Source organism: Trichomycterus rosablanca, chromosome 5 (genome assembly GCF_030014385.1).
Source record: "Trichomycterus rosablanca isolate fTriRos1 chromosome 5, fTriRos1.hap1, whole genome shotgun sequence".
NCBI lineage: Eukaryota > Metazoa > Chordata > Actinopteri > Siluriformes > Trichomycteridae > Trichomycterus > Trichomycterus rosablanca.
In genome coordinates this window covers 40,781,198-40,798,962 of record NC_085992.1, presented here as the reverse complement: position 1 = coordinate 40,798,962, position 17,765 = coordinate 40,781,198, and the positions used below count along the sequence as shown (strand labels likewise).

Below are 17,765 nucleotides of genomic sequence, written 5' to 3'. Positions count from 1 at the left end.
CAAGTACTGTTTCATATTATCCACACAAGACATACGAACGGTGAGACGAAGAAAGCAGAGGGAGAAAATCCTAGACACTTAGTTCTTCTGTTTGTTTAGCTGAATGTATGGAGCTTTTGTGTCTACAACATGAAACTCTCGTCTGTTGTGATAGTTCTCCTGACTAGGACTTTTATGACAGGTAAGTAATCACAGCTGTTTTTGATGAGCCTCATGTTTACCTGTAGAGCTGAATGTGGCAAAACTGATTATTAGGGGAACTTAAAAGTTTGACTTAGACTACAGCTATAGCAATAGCAGAAGGATAGTCTTCAAAAATGTCTCAGTTCTTGATAACATCCATCTCTTTTTTTATTCTTGTTGTTTCAACAACAGACATAACATGAAATGTTGCACTGAGGTTTCTCAGAACAATAGTTGAAGAACTTTTGCAGCGTGACTCAGTCAGTCATGAAATGTGGTCTTGTGTGATGTGGTTTTTATACTGAGAACAGTGACCAAGCTAATCAGTGAAAGATCTAAGTAATGGAAACCAAACATTAATGCAACAAAGATTTCCAACAGCTGCATTTCATTTTCTGTTGTGTTCTCAAAGCCTTGGTGTAAGAAGGCAGGAAAATTTCTTCCACCTGTAGTTTGTCTGTTGAGCATGCAGAAATGTTATGTTATGGATGAATTTGTGAAAAACTGTGTTGCATTTTGCCACACTTGCTACAAGTTATTGAAAAAAATCTATACAACTGACTAACTGACATTAATCATTTCACATAGAGCCCATACACATATGGAGGCTCATGCTACACTCCCCTAATTAATCCCTGTTATCGTGGCAAGACACTGACTCCCCATTTGCCTGTTGAGACTGCTGAGACTCAGGCCTTAGCATAGACGAGCTAGTGGCATAATCTGAGCACCTTTTTAAACAGTAGCTTTAAATGATCCTACTATCCTACTGCTCCATCTATGCCAAGGATTAGTCCTGATGCTGATGAAGTTTTTAAACACCTCACTGTCGCTGCTGGACTGAGAATAGTCCACCAACCAAATATATCCAGCCAACAGTGCCCCGTGGGCAGTGGCCTGTGACCACTGATGAAGGTCTAGAAGATGACCAACTCAAACAGCAGCAATAGATGAGCGATCGTCTCTGACTTTACATTTACAAGGTGGACCAACTAGGTAGGAGTGTCTAATAGAGTGGACAGTGAGTGGACACGGCATTTAAAAACTCCAGCAGCGCTGTTGTGTCTGATCCACTCATACCAGCACAACACACACTAACAAACCACCACAATGTCAGTGTCACTGCAGGGCTGAGAATGATCCACCACCTAAATAATACCTGCTCTGTAGTAGTCCTTGGAGAGTCCTGACCATTAAAGAACAGGCTAACAAAGCATGCAGAGAAACAGATGGACTACAGTCAGTAATTGTAGAACTACAAAATGCTTCTATATGGTAAGTGGAGCTGATAAAATGGACAGTGAGTGTAGGAAGGAACAAGGAGGTGGTTTTAATGTTATGCCTAATCAGTGTATATTCCTATTATGATTTTATATGAAAATTACAGTAAATTTTAAAAGGGGGCTTATAAAAAATATTAGCATATAAAAAGCCGTAGGCATAACTAGGCTAAGTACACTTTTATATCTCACTCTCCCCTACTCTTCTACCCCTTAGAGTTGACCAAGGCTCTGAACGTGACGGTGATCCCTGGACCGGTAACTACATGTTTGGAAGGAGAGAATGTCACAATGTCATGCCTGGTGTCTAATAAAAAAAGAAACAACAGCATGCTTGTTCTGCGCTGGCTCTACTTCCCAACACCTGAGGACGAGCGCCTGGTTGTAAAGATGAACTACAGGAAGATTAAGTTCTATGGAAACTACAGCCAAAGCTTTATCCAGACCAAATTTTACCTGTGGGAAGAGGTTGAGGGACAGACATACAACTTGCAGATTTATAACGTGTCCAAAGAAGACAGAGGCAACTACAGCTGTAAAGTACAAGAGATCCACCAGTACAAAAACAAGTTGAGGTCCTCGTCAAATGGCACAGGGAGCATTGAGCTACGAGGTAAAAATGTTTGATGTTGCTATGTTAATACACATGTGTCAAAATATGTCATGCCTTAGCTTTTAACCCCAGAGGTCCTGGTAGCAATCAAGAAATTGGTTTAATGCTAAATTCCTATTTCCAGGCAGCTTTGTGTGTTTGTTTTGGGGAATGAAGGGTGGGGGAACATGGTAGCCCGTCAAGGTCAAGGCTAACCACACAACAGCTGTTTCCTTTAACTTGCTACTCTAGCCCTAAGAGTAAAATGTAGCTGATAATGCTTGACTATTAGCACGTGTCCAAAATACTGATGCCAGGTGCGTTAAATGACCAAAAACTTCATCAAAGCACTTGTTATTTAAATAAAAAGTCAGCCAATAAACAATAAAGGAGTAACACATTTTAGAACAGTAAGAATGAAAAGGAACAAAAAGAATAATTTTACCTTACACTTATTTTTTTTATAATATTTCAGATTTGTTTTTATCCACACTAATCCAACATCTTTAATATTCCATAAATTATTTTGATACATTATGGATTATTTATTTTACCATAGAATTAGACTAATTTGCATATTCACTTTACAGTGGACCCTTGAGTTATGAACGGTTTACCATATGAACATTTCGGGTTACGAACGATCTTTTTCAACTTAACGTACAAACAAATTTCGGATTACGAACCAAAATTCACGAAACACGTGACGTCACGAACAAGTTCACTCCAACCGTCTCTCTTTCTATATATATACAGCGAACATTCGGACAGCGGACAGTGTTTTTCCAGTGTTTTGTTATATTTTGTAAAATTCTATATTAAAATGGCCCCAAAGAATGTGCAGAGGAAGCGCAGTGCTGAGAAAATGAATATATCTATTACATTTGTTGTATAATTTCTCCTGCCAGTAGCTGTCACTGTGTATTAGACAGAGGGGACAGTGAGTGAGAGAGAAGAAGGAAATCGCTGAGTAAAGTATTCTTTCTTTCGTGCAATTACACCTACAAAATACAACACTGTTGAAATAAAGAAGGAAATTATAGAGAAATATGAGTTATTGTTGTTTCTGGTAGATACATTTTATGAAATAAGACAGAAATTTATTATGGTGTATAGTAAAGCATGCGTACTGAAATGTGGTGTGTCTTTTATGTACAGTGCTACTTGTTGTTTATTATTATTTATTACATGAATGTCTATTCTATAATTTAAGATTTAAGGGAAAATATACTTGTATTTATAACAAAAAAGACAATTTAAGACATTAGAAAGGTTAGGTAAGGGGGTGGTTTGGGAGGTCTGGCACAGATTAATTCTATTTACATTATTTCTTATGGGAAAAATAGGTTTAACTAACAAACATTTTGACTTAAGAACAGCCCCTCGGAACCAATTAAGTTCGTAAGTCAAGGGTCCACTGTATTGCCAAAAAAATTTTTTTTTTCAAACCAGGTGCCTTAATATAGAGTTAACACCTTGGGGGTTTTGACAGCCTTCATTCTCTGATAAGGCTTTGAATTGTGTCTGTGGGAACTTGTTCCCTTTCAGTCAAAAAAGCATTTCTGAGATCAGACACTGCTATTGGCTTAAAATAGAGTCACAGTCGACTCTGTAATTCATACAAACAGTGTCAGTGGGGTTAATAAGGGCTTTGTGCAGGTCACCATTTTAGTAGCAGGATCTTTTGCTAATACTGTCAGGTCACAAATATTCATCTGCTACATAATATTTAAATCTACTGCTACTCTGTATGACCTGAAGTTGGGATAAAACATGGTTAACCACTGGAAAGGAATAAAGACCATTAACATCTTCAGGTGTGATATAAATAGCACCCAGAAATGTGTTCAAGTATGTTGCAAACATGGTGAACAAACACTAAGGAGCTGTCACAAAAGCTAAGACAGAAGGTCGTTTCATTGCACCATTATATCAGTGGGTATAAGAACATTTCCAAAACATAGAACATTCAATTAGACACCATTGAGAGTATTGTCCAAAAATCTGAACTTACACTGCAGCAGCAAACCCACTTGGCTGTGGGACAAAGCCCAAAATGTTATCTTAAGGCCTTCACAATCTCATCAGGACAAAAAAGAAAAACCCCTGTGTTACTGCAATAAAGGTCATAAATTAGTAGCAACCAGTGGCAACTTTCCAGAAAGACAATGATCCCAAGCAGACTTCTAAGTTAACCAGAGCTTATTTAAGGAATCGGTCATGAGCTAGCCTGAAATTTACTTCACAGTCTCCAGATTTAATTACCATACAAAATGTTTGAAGAAAGCAGTTACAACATGAAAGCCATCAAACATTAATGAGCTGGAAGCTTTTGCATGAGAAAAAATGACTAAAGATTCCATAAGAAAGGTGTCAGAAGACAGTTATTCAGTTAGCTGAAACTAGGTGTTATTTGAAGATTCACATACTGAAATCCAAAACATTCTTGAGCCACAGTCTGAGTACCACTCAGTATACTTTTTATATATATTGAGCATACAATTCTAATTAGCTTCTACTGTATTTTAGGTGTTACCTCACAAAATACCTTTAGGGAGAACATATGGTTTGTGACCCCACCCTTGCACATATACATCATTTTTAGTAAAATACATTCGATGCCAGCAATAACAGAGCATGGAGCTGTAAATGTGAGAGATCTGGACTTGCTTAGACGACCAAGCAGAGAGGATTGGCAAGCATTTGACAAAAAACATTTACTCTGGCTGCTTTAGGAGTTTTCTCATATCACTATGAGAGCAAGTATGACAGATTTCATATGCTTTCTGTATACTAGATAAGCTATTTTAATAACAAGAAGTATTGCACACAGATATTAGTTACAAAGACTCTTCATATATATATATATATATACAATACAATTACTGACTTTAGTCCATCTGCTTTCAACCTGTTCTTCAATGGTCAGGACCCCCACAGGACCACCACAGAGCAGGTATTATTTGGGTGGTGGATAATTTTCAGCACTGCAGTGACAATGACATAGTGGTGGTGTGTTAGTGTGTGTTGTGCTGGTATGAGTGGATCAGACACAGCAGCACTGCTAGAGTTTTGATAGACAGACAGACAGACAGACAGACAGACAGACAGACAGACAGACAGACAGATGCAACTGAAGATATTTACTGTTTTGGTAGCAAATTTAGACAGCCATGTAATCCCTATATGCACCAGATACAAACTAATGAGAGAGGAAGTAGGTAACATGGTTTGCCTCAAAGCTAAAAACAGCTGTAACAGCTGTTAAAGATATAGATCAAAAAGAACAAGCAGCTCAGACATGCTTTAAAACAGCCAGCAGAGGAGCAGTTCAAACTTTTTTCAACCTGGAACTGCAAACTGTAATTTTGTTTTTTTATTCAGTCTTTTACTTATTTTAACGAACAACTGCACCCTGGTCAGGGATGTGGTGAGTTTTGCTCTGCCCAGAAACATTAGGTGTAAGAAAGGATTACATGCTGGATGAAACAGCAATCCAACACACAGCAATGCACAAATTTACTTATAACAAGAGGAAATTTAAAGATGTACCAATTGCTTGCTTTATACATATTCTTAAGGTAAAAGGGAAACAGAGCACCCACACAGACATGGGGAAAACTTGCAAAACTTCTCACAGACAGTAACTAGTGATGGCTTTGAACACAAGCCTTCAGGACCATTTGCTGTGCGGCACACACTTTACCTGCTGCACCACTGTATTTCTTAATCTTAGTTCTATGTACAGACTACAGGGTTGTTGAGTAATTTTTTGGGGGTTTGACGCTGCACATCATCTGACAAACAGTGGGCACAGCTGACATCCTGCCACAAGTCAGATAAGTGTTGTGAGACATTTGTAAAATGAAAGGAAGTTTCCATCTAGGAAATATTTTAAGAGGACATATATTCTGTGTTCATTGTCTCTCCTTTATACGGTTACTACCAAACTGAGAGGATGAGTGCCAGCGTGTGCGTTCTCCAAAACAATTAGAACCAACCTGACTCTTTTTATACTTATTTTATGTAATGTTTAATGCAAATTAATAGGTTTGGAAGAGTGTATGAACTGCCTGTTTTATGAACGTAAGTTTACAGATGCCCGAGACTATGGAGCCCCTTAGGGGTCACTACCGAAAATAAATATGTAAAGAGCAAAATCCATGCCCTCAGTTTAGTAATCCGTACGCACGTTTAGTGATCGACACAAACATAGTAACGTAGTGTATGCTGTTAGGTGCCGGGAGGATAGCCGGGAACTGTTCATTGGGGAAACTAAACAGCCACTGGCTAAACGGATGGCCCAACATAGAAGATTAACCTCTTCTGGCCAGGACTCTGTGGTTTACACTCACCTGCAAGCCAGCGGCCACTCATTTAATGATGACGATGTGCAAATCCTTGACAAGGAGGAACGCTGGTTTGAACGGGGAGTCAAAGAGGCCATGTGAAGAGGGAACGACCATCTCTGAACCGGGGAGGGGACCTGAGAGTACATCTCTAGCCATCTTACAATGCCGTAATAGAAGCTATACCCCAATCATGTGTGAAAGGCACACATGGCCATTGTAATTAATGGTCATTGTGAGTTGCATATGGACCTGATCACCGGTTCCATTGTTATGCAATGAGCTGTGATCGGTCGTTATGCAAATCGGCTGCATATAAGGTTGGGGTATTCAACACCAGCTCAGACTGAAGAAGTCACTTGGATTGAGTGGCGAAACGTATCTCTACAACAAACTTGTGTCCAGAACTGATTCAACTTTGTGGGTTACAATCTATATGTAGATCTAAAAAGTTGGAAATTCAGACCTTCTCTGTTTTTAATAAAATCTATGCATTTTTAAAAATCACTTTCCTACCTACTCGTTATACATCCTTTATTTTAGATCTACATATAGATTGTAACTTTTCTTTTTGGTACATTTTTATGCATCAAAACTTGGTAAGTTTTGTATATGAAACTGTAAAGAGATGCTTTAGTCTTTTCAATGCTTCGCAACTGTATTACCATAAAACAGGGTTTAGATGCACAGTAAAACCTTTGGTGCAGATAGTGTGACTGCGGTCGGATTTTAAAACTGAGGGTACAGTTTACAAATCCGTGGGTACGGATTACTAAACCATGGCTACTGTTTACAAATCCGTGCATACGGATTACTAAACTGAGGGTACGGATTTTGCTCTTCACATTTTTTTTTTTCGTTAGTGACCCCTAAGGGGCTCTGTACGAGACAAACATAGAGTAATAAAAAGCTATACATGACTAGGATATTGATTAAAATAGGGAGAGACCTGGAATGTCAAAGCTTTAATCTTTAATCTCAGAATCAGATTTGAAATCTCTGTAACATTTGACAATAACTATTTTTCTCCACATTTTATTTGAACTAAGACAAAAAGAACAGGTAACATTTTGCATGTTGCATGGCTTGTGTGCATTTTTGGTTTACCTCAGGAGGGCTGCTCAATTGCTCCCTACTATCTACATAAATGGATTACATTTAATACAGCACAATAGCCTCTAAAGTAGTAAACTATGTAAGCACTATAATGTAATGTAGTTTAGCAATTCTGGCTTTTTATTAGAATAATTATACCGAGCACGGTTTCTAGTTCAGATTGTTTAGTGTTGATCTAATCGAAATAAGGATTTTTTAGAAGCTTTCTCTTTTTTCTCACAAACATAGTCAGGACACAAAGAAATCCAGTTCCATCACATCAGACTTCATACTGATGTTGCCACATTCTTTTAAACTGTGCTTTCAGTACTTTTCCGCAGACATAGTGGAAAAGCAGATTAAAGCGCAGTCTGGCTGGCTTTACATTACCCTTCAAACAGCATGTGCAGATCACATGTGAGTTTATATACCTGCTTCGAATAAAGATTGTTATTAGCACCGGTCTGGTCTTTATTTGAGCTGGAGCCACTGCTAATGAACAACACATGGGTCATAAACAGGGATGCACACCTCGTTCTATTAGGGCCAAGAGCAGAAGCCAATAAAAGCTTTAGTCATGAGAAAGAAAAAAGTCTTATTAACTGTTTTAATGTACGCCGATCAGCCATAACATTAAAACCACCTCCTTGTTTTTATATTCACTGTCCATTTTATCAGCTCCACTTACCATATAGAAGCACTTTGTAGTTCTACAATTACTGACTGTAGTCCATCTGTTTCTCTGCATGCTTTGTTAGCCCTCTTTCCTGCTGTTCTTCAATGGTCAGGACTCTCCCAGGACCACCACAGAGCAGGTATTATTTTGGTGGTGGATCATTCTCAGCACTACAGTGACACTGACATGGTGGTGGTGTGTTAGTGTGTGTTGTGCTGGTATGAGTGGATAAGATACATCAGTGCTGATGGAGTTTTTAAACACCTCACTGTCACTGCTGGACTGAGAATAGTCCACCAACCAAAAATATCCAGCCAACAGCACCCCATGGGCAGTGTCCTGTGACCACTGATGAAGGTCTAGAAAATGACCATCTACAAGGTGAACAAACCAGGTAGGAGGGTCTAATAGAGTGAACAGTAAGTGGACACGGTATATAAAAACTCCAGCAGCGCTGCTTTGTCTGATCCACTCATACCAGCACAACACACACTAGCACACCACCACCATGTCAGTGTCACTGCAGGGCTGAGAATGATCCACCACCCAAATAATACCTGCTCTGTGGTGGTCCTGTGGGGGTCCTGACCATTAAAGAACAGGGTGAAAGCAGGCTAAAAAAGTATGTAGAGAAACAGATGGACTACAGTAAGTAATTGTAGAACAACAAAGTGCTTCTATATGGTAAGTGGAGCTGATAAAATGGACAGTGAGTGTAGAAACAAGGAGGTGGTTTTAATGTTATGGCTGATCAGTGTATATACATAAAATTAACAACAAACTACAAAAACTGGAGAAAGCTCACTACACAGCAGCCATACTCTGCGCCATCTTCAATGTACTAATAAAAAGTTAAATATGTGTTTATGTGCGCAGTATAATCATTATTAAGTTACTGTGTTTGGGGGGTTAACAGATTAATGTAATGAGATATGAAATGTTTGTTGTAAAATGCAGGTTCTAAATTATTTTTCAATAAAATGCTTGCGCTTGAGCGAGAGATGGGTTTTTATTTTAGTACACTTAGGAGGCAACTTCAGCATCTGTAGCCAACCAAAAGCAATGTGATATTACTAGTAGGTGTGGCTTTATTTATGGTTATTAACCTGTTTCTCCCTTTATGATCCCAGTGCACTACGTAGAAGTCTCTGAGAGCACTGATTATATATGGCGCTGGATTCAAGGTATGGAGTGCATATGGTTTTAATTTACATAGACTGTAATACAGTGAATATGAAGTCTGCTCTCTGGTCGGGAACATTTATCTAGCTTGGGAAAGTGCGAGACAGTTCCTTAAAGGCGCTTTATTAGGAAAATATGACACATATCCAAAAGCAGCTCTTCTTTGGCCTATTTCTTTGGCCAACCCTTTCCCATGAGAACACTATCCACCCTTATATGAAAGCACTTGTGGGGTTGCAGGGGAGCACGGAGTGTTCTCCAGTTTCCTTTCTGTTCCAACAAAAACACAGTATTACTTATTGATTTATTTATAACAGCAATGCAGTCAAAGATTATTTATATTACATTTAAGAAAAAACCCTTGAATTATGTTTGCATGTGTCAATATTTTTAGAGGTGGAAACTATTAGGATTCAGTATTTATGTCTTGATCCATATTTCTATGTTCTTAGTGATTTATTAGTAACTATTTGTTTATTTATTAGGATTTTAAAGTCATGTTTTACACACTTTGGTTACATTCATGACAGAAACTGTAGTTACTAGTTACACAAGATTCATCAGTTCACAAGTTCAATGCCATACACAGTTAGGGACACCTCACTGGACTGTGGGAGGAAACTGGAGCTCCTGAAGGAAACCCACACAGACACGGAGAGAACATGCAAACTCCACACAGAAAGGACCCAGACCGCCCCAACTGGGGATCAAACCCAGGAGCTTCTTGCTATGAGGCGCATGTTCACAAAAAGTTCACTAAAGTTACATTTTAGTACCAATGTCCCTATTCATTGATCAGCCATAACATTATGACCACCTCCTTGTTTCTACACTCACTGTCCATTTTATCAGCTCCACTTACCATATAGAAGCACTTTGTAGTTCTACAATTACTGACTGTAGTACATCTGTTTCTCTACATACTTTTTTTAGCCTGCTTTCACCCTGTTCTTCAATGGTCAGGACCACCACAGAGTAGGTATTATTCAGGTGTTGGATCATTCTCAGCACTGCAGTGACACTGACATGGTGGTGGTGTGTTAGTGTGTGCTGTGCTGGTATGAGTGGATCAGACACAACAGCGCTGCTGGAGTTTTTAAATGCCGTGTCCACTCACTGTCCCCTCTATTAGACACTCCTACCTAGTTGGTCCACCTTGTAGATGTAAAGTCAGAGACGATTGCTCATCTATTGCTGCTGTTTGAGTTGGTCATCTTCTAGACCTTTATCAGTGGTCACAGGATGCTGCCCACAGGGTGCTGTTGGCTGGATATTTTTGGTTGGTGGACTATTCTCAGTCCAGCAGTGACAGCACTCCATCAGTGCCCGACTGTCTTATCCACTCATACCAGCACAACACACACTAACACACCACCATCATGTAAGTGTCACTGCAGTGCTGAAAATGATCCACCGCCCAAATAATATCTGCCTTATAATGGTCCTGTGAGAGTCCTGACCATTGAAGAACAGCATGAAGGGGGGCTAACAAAGCATGCAGAGAAACAGATGAACTACAGTCAGTAATTGCAGAACTACAAAGTGCTTCTATATGGTCAGTGGAGCTGATAAAATGGACAGGAGGCGGTTTTAATGTTATGGCTGATCAGTGTATATACATATATTAAAAATGCATAGTAGCTAACCGTTAGCCAAAGCTAACAAGCTGGCTGCTTACATGCAAACTAACTGTTTCTTGACTAGTTCATATTGCTGCCACAAAGCAACGTAGGTTCTGAGGAGCTGGGTTTGATCCTTACCTAGGGTTACTGCCACTGCATGTTCTTGCCATTTCCTCCATACCCTCACTGCCCATAAATATGTAGAATTTGGTTAGCTTTTCCAAAATCATCTAAAATCTTACTATTACTCATGCCTGTTGTAATGCCAATGAAGTTTAACCAATAGCAATATCTCAAATTTCTAACTCATGTTGCTGTGTGGCAGCCACTTTACCATCAGTACCACCTCGCTGCCCACCATAACAATTAAAAGTCATGATATGTCACTGTTAAATGTTGAGTATGCTCCTAATTAGCCCACCCTCAGTCGACACCAATACTGACCCTAATTTCTGTATTTACTTTTTAGACCTGTATCTGTGTGCCGTGCTAATCTGCTCTGTTGGTCTACTATCAATGCTGATCTTCCTTGTGATAATGGCATGTAAAAACAAACAGCGGAAACAAAGACTGAACGGTGATGAGATTTCTATCAGTTTTGTTTAGTCTATTTTAATGTTAAGCATAACTTAAATACCTTGTCTAATAGAAAATATCATTTTCTATATTTATTTAGCCAGTTACAATTTGGTGAAGAGCCCTGAGAGCAGGTAAGCTATGGAAAGACCTAACCTCTGAGATTACTGCATGCATATACTTGATGGCTAATTTTAGATGTGCTTTGTATGGTTGAATGTAGCTCTGGAGAAACAGTTACCAGTGTGACCAGCTCTTCTCCTGGAATTCACAGGAAAGAGAAGAGACACAAAGCACCATCCAAGCACATCACAACACAAGCACCAGAGATACCAGTAAAAGGTAGGGCTTCCTGTCATTTGAATGAAATGGGTAGAGATGACACAGACCATTAAAAGGTACTATACAGTAGACCCCTGACTTACAAATTTAACTGATTCCGAGGGGCTGTTCTTAAGTCAAAATGTTCGTTAGTTAAACCTATTTTTCCCATAAGGAATAATGTAAATAGAATTAATCCATGCCAGACGCGCCAAACCACCCCCTTACCTAACTTTTCTAATGTCTTAAATGGTCTTTTTTGTTATAAGTACAAGTATATTTTCCCTTAATCTTAAATTATAGAATAGACATTCCTGTAATAAACAATAATAAACAACAATACACTGTAGTACTGTACATAAAATAAACACACATCACATTTCAGTATAGTACGTGTGCTGTACTATACGCCATACTAAATTTCCTTCTTTTTATATAAAATGTATCTACCAGAAACAACAATAACTCTCATATTTCTCTATTATTTCCTTCTTTATTTCAATAGTGTTGTATTTTGTAGGTGTAACTGCATGAAAGAAAGAATACTTTACTCAGCGATTTCCTTCTTTTCTCTTACTCGATGCCCCTCTGTCTGATACACCATGATATCTACTGGCAGGAGTAATTATACTGTACAACAACAAATGTAATAGATTTTTTAATTTTTCAACACTAAGGTTTTTCTGCACATTCTTTGTGGACATTTTAATATAGTATTTTACAAAATATAAAGAAAACACCGGAAAAACACTGTCCACTGTCCGAATGTTCGCTCATTGTATATATATATAGAGAGAGAGACGGTCGGAGTTAACTTGTTCGTGACGTCACGTGTTTCACGAATTTTGGTTCGTAATCCGAAATTTGTTCGTACGTTAAGTTGAAAAAGATCGTTCGTAACCCGAAATGTTCGTATGGTAAACCGTTCGTAAGTCAAGGGTCTACTGTAATTTAAAACATTCTGTTTTTTAACCTAATTAATTTTGTAAAAAAGTTAGTTTTTACCTTAAGTAGGTTTTCTCCATGTTATCTTCACTAAACTTTTGTTTGCTGAATATTTTATTGGTCCACTATAGTAATTGATGTTTTATGTTTTACTACCACCTTATCCTGGTTAGAAATGGATTCAGTTTGGCTTCTGTAGAATTACTGGGCACAATGTAGTTAAACACCCCAGACAGAATGTCAAATCATCATGGAACCTTGGCCATCCATCCCCCCTCAGACACAGCCAATCATATCTGTATGTAGGTGCCAAACTGACCGATAGCACTGCTGGGGATTTAATTCCTGGATCATTACTTTGTACCACCCAAGTGCTTCCAATGTTATTTTGCAAATGTAAATTAATTTATACTTAAAAGTATTGTCTTGTTAATACACAGTGTGCATGATTAGCAAAAAAATATTCTAAAAATAAAAAAGACATAATTTATCATTTAAAGAAAATGCCTATCCATATGGTAGAGGCAATAAAAAAAATCTTTATGAAGTCAAAGCAGCATTTAAAACAAACCAGGGATCCGTTCACAAAGCAGGATATATTATAAAAAGAATAAAATATCAATCCCTAAAGTTCAATTTTTTAAGATCCCATTCACAGTTGGGAGTCCAAGAAAACATAATTGGCCATTTTTTTCTAACTGGTAATAATGTTAATATAGCTTCCACTATTATTTAGACTAACACAAGCCAGTATTCAATGTCGGTGAGTTTACAACTAATAAAGAGAGCAATTAGTACCTTCCTCAAGCCACATTAATCTGCCCAGAGAGGTTGCTTGAGCTGAAGTGTAAAAACAAGCAGCAGCCAATAAAGGCCGTAAACTATTATATATACTATATATGTATACGAACAGCTGCTTTGTTCAGTGCTTGGCTTGAGTGTTGAGCAGTGCGGTAAAACATCATCAAAGTGCGCATATGAGACGAATCTGCATTTGTGTGAAATAACCATCAAATCCACTCTAAAAGCATTCACATGTATCTGTGTTTAGCTGGATTTTCCTCCTGTTTCACTTTTAAACTTGTGTTATAGCTTGGGGTGCTGAGAAATTGTAAGAATCAGCTTTTCAGAGAGTCTAAAACGCTTATCGCTAAAAACAAGCTTAACGTGACTTAATATATTAAAAGAACGACATAGAAACACTAGACCTCTCTTAATTATTACTGCTCATAAGTTCTCTCCACTAAAATTGTTTGTTTATTAGGATTTTAACGTCATGTTTTACACTTTGGTGACATTCATGACAGGAACAGTAGTTACTCATTACACAAGGTTCATCAGTTCACAAGGTTATATCGAACACAGTCCTGGACAATTTAGTGTCTCCAATTCACCGCACTTGCATGTCTTTGGACTGTGGGAGGAAACCGGAGCTCCCGGAGGAAACCCACGCAGACACGGGGGAAACATGCAAACTCCACACAGAAAGGACCCGGACCGGCCCACCTGGGGATCGAACCCAGGGCCTTCTTGCTGTGAGGCGACTGTGCTACCCACCGAGCCACCGTGCTGCCCACTCTCCACTAAAAAATTCATAGTTTATTTAAGTACAGTAAGTCCATTAAGCTTTGTGCACCAGCACAGAATATGGTATTCCAAAATCAGGCATCTTCACGATTAAGAAGCATAAGGAAACAATAAAGAAGTAAAGGTAAAGTGCAGGTTTTATTGTATTTTTCATTTTTTTTAAAACTGTTTTCAGTTGTATTTCAGTGTTTTTATATTATATTTGTGTTAGTTTTGGTGTATAAGTGTCAAAAAAAAAAACCCATTATTTTACATTAGCCTAAAATATATGCAGTTCCACAGGACCATGGAGCACATTAACAGGTTTCCCCATACATCCTTATGGGAAAAAATACCTTGAAACTCAATGCCTTTTAAACTCAACGCCATTTCCAGAACCAATTAATGTTGAGTTTCAAGGTACCATTGTACACACTAATATATACTATAATACATATTATTAATATTTGTTAATATTTCTTTATTGTTTATTTTTACAGCTCCCATTCCAAATAAGCCTCGAAGAACCAAACTTTTAAAAGTCCAACCTAGAAAATCACACATGGTAAGTCTTTATTTTATGCCAGTTGTAATGAGATTATTGTTATATTTCTATATGCTATTCTTAGCTGATCATTTATTAATAACATAATTTACAGTGAATGATCACATTTGCACAAATTGTATATTTACTTTGTAATAAACCTCCCATATGAATTCTGGTCAACTAAATTATAACTTGAAGAAATATTGTTGATATTGCTGTATTATTCAGTATTTGTGTGACTTATGATTTTATTTGCTTTTATTGCTTTTTGAAACACAATTATTTCTATAACAAGCTATATTCTTATTATATCCCCACTCAGTGGAAGATTACAGAAAGCCATCAGTGCTGGAAAAAAATATTATGAAATACTGAACCTTATCTGTAGGAAAAGCTGTATTTTAAAAGACATGAATGAATGTAATTGATTTTCTAATCAAACCACGTCTTTTTAACTTTAACTTTAGCTTTATACACAGGAGCACATTGCTTTGCTTAAACTGTTGTCACAAAATTGAAAATGTAAAGTTTATTTTATGATTGTATTCCTTTGTTAGCACCTGTGGCTAAAATCACCTCCTTGTTTCTACACTCAGTGTCCATTTTATCAGCTCCACTTACCATATAAAAGCATTTTGTAGTTCTACAATTACTGACTGTAGTCCATCTGTTTCTCTACATACTTTGTTAGCCCCCTTTCATGCTGTTCTTCAGTGGTCAGGACCCTCACAGGACCACCACAGAGCAGGTATTATTTAGGTGGTGGATCATTCTCAGCACTGCAGTGACACTGACATGGTGGTGGTGTGTTAGTGTGTGTTGTGCTGGTATGAATGGATCAGACACAGCAGCGCTGCTGGAGTTTTTAAATACCGTGTCCACTCACTGTCCACTCTATTAGACACTCCTACCTAGTTGGTCCACCTTGTAGATGTAAAGTCAGAGTGACGATCGCTCATCTATTGCTGCTGTTTGAGTTGGTCATCTTCTAGACCTTCATCAAGGGCCATAGGATGGTTGGTGAACTATTCTCAGTCCAGCAGTGACAGTGTTGTGTTTAAAAACTCCATCAGCATTGCTGTGTCTTATCATCTCATACCAGCACAACACACACTAACACACCACCACCATGTCAGTGTCACTGCAGTGCTGAGAATGATCCACCACATAAATAATACCTGCCCTGTGGTGGTCCTGTGGTCCTGACCATTGAAGAACAGGGTGAAAGCAGGTTAAAAAAGTATATAGATAAATAGATGGACTACAGTCAGTGATTGTAGAACTACAAAGTGCTTCTGTATGGTAAGTGGAGCTGATAAAATGAGTGTAGAAACAAGGAGGTGGTCATAATGTTATGCCTGATCGGTGTATATATATTAAATAAAGCCAGCTCTAAACTGAATGAGTAATTTCATGTTGATCCATCCATTGCATTCCCGAATTATCGAATGTATTTCCAGCATTTCCAGACTCCTGACCACACACAGTAGCCTTCACCACACTGAACCACTTATTTCTCTTGTTTTTCTGCCCAAAGCCGCGGGTGACAGATGACAGCCTGACATACGCCGAGCTGGAGCTGGTCAAGCAAGCGCCTAAGGTTAAACAAGGCAACTTAGTAACTGCACACCTGGAGACCACAGCAAACTGCACAGGAACTGTATACGCCCAGATTCTCTTTGTGGAAAACCAAGTATAACTTAAGTGAAAACTGTTTGTATCAAATTTATTTAAAATATTATTGAGATTATAAGCATCTGGTATTGTGAATCTGTAAAACATTATTTCTAGTATAACAGAACGTTATTCAGGGCATCTGGCATTAAAGCTTTTCATTTTTTGATTAGGTACTATCATCATTGTGCCTGTGAACATTTTAAATATGTCTATATATTTTTCCAATTTTAACAAAGAAAATAATAGCTAAATTACCATTGGAAATAATCCAATGTGTGTATTTAATTATGTTTATATGATTGTGTATAGTAATATGTGTAATAAAAATATGTAATTTTTGTTATAAGCAGTTTTATGCCCCCTCGAGTCCTGTAAATGATCTGCAGTAGGGTTTCATTAAGTTATTGATTTATAATGAGACAGCAGCTATTACTAAAGTGATTATATCTTAGGTGTAGAATATGTATTAAAGCTGTATAGAGGGACGACTGCAACTGGAAGAGCAGTTTTACTACTGCCACCATGCTGATGTAACAGTCCCATGCTGATGTAATTTGTACAATATACACATTTTCATGCCCACTGCCAGTACAGAAACACATTCCTTCTAAGCTAATATCACACCAACTATTGCAATTTAATGTCTTAATTAAATATATGAATTATATACGCACATTTCAGGCTGGAAAAATGTTTGAACCTCTGGGCGAAGTATTACCAAGTAATAAACTGTGATTAAAAGTGTAGGTTTTCTGAGATGTGTTCTGTCCAGCCTGGCCGTAAATCAACTATAAAAAAAAAAAATAATAATAATAATAATAATTGTTTAGAAATGAGGAACTAGAGCACTGTTGCATTCTTCCTCAGCATGGCTGTCCTGCACACCTGCATTATCACACTGTGATAAGCACAACCTATAGTCAGTCTAAATGGGGAAAAAAATAAAACCCAAAGATAACATAAAAATGTACTATTAATTGAAAGACATTACAAAGAAAAACACAAAAATGCTGGTTTAAAAACCTTTGTGATGGACTGGCCACATGTCTGGGGTGTTTCCTGCATTTCGGCGGGTAAATTGTACCCACCAAAACCCTGAATAGAATAAAGTGGTGGTAAAACAGGCAATTAAAGAAAGAATGAATAATCCAGCA

The 17,765-nt window shown here is 37.9% G+C and overlaps 1 protein-coding gene across 1 annotated transcript; it reads left to right on the top strand.

Moving 5' to 3' along the window:
* Window positions 1-105: 105 nt before the first annotated feature.
* vstm4a (V-set and transmembrane domain containing 4a) lies at window positions 106-16,743 on the top strand. The gene is made up of 8 exons (XM_062995209.1): window positions 106-181; window positions 1,681-2,076; window positions 9,306-9,359; window positions 11,449-11,556; window positions 11,656-11,689; window positions 11,779-11,897; window positions 14,888-14,952; window positions 16,472-16,743. The coding sequence occupies exons 1-8, from the start codon at window positions 130-132 to the stop codon at window positions 16,631-16,633; spliced, it is 990 nt and encodes a 329-aa protein (XP_062851279.1). The 5' UTR covers window positions 106-129; the 3' UTR covers window positions 16,634-16,743.
* The last annotated feature ends 1,022 nt before the right edge of the window (window positions 16,744-17,765 follow it).

Excerpts from the sequence above, each read along its gene's own strand:
- vstm4a (XM_062995209.1), top strand. The coding sequence starts at position 130 with ATGAAACTCTCGTCTGTTGTGATAGTTCTCCTGACTAGGACTTTTATG. Across the intron at positions 9,360-11,448 it reads TATATGGCGCTGGATTCAAG|ACCTGTATCTGTGTGCCGTG; the intron begins GTATGGAGTGCA and ends TTTACTTTTTAG. Across the intron at positions 11,898-14,887 it reads ACCAGAGATACCAGTAAAAG|CTCCCATTCCAAATAAGCCT; the intron begins GTAGGGCTTCCT and ends TTATTTTTACAG.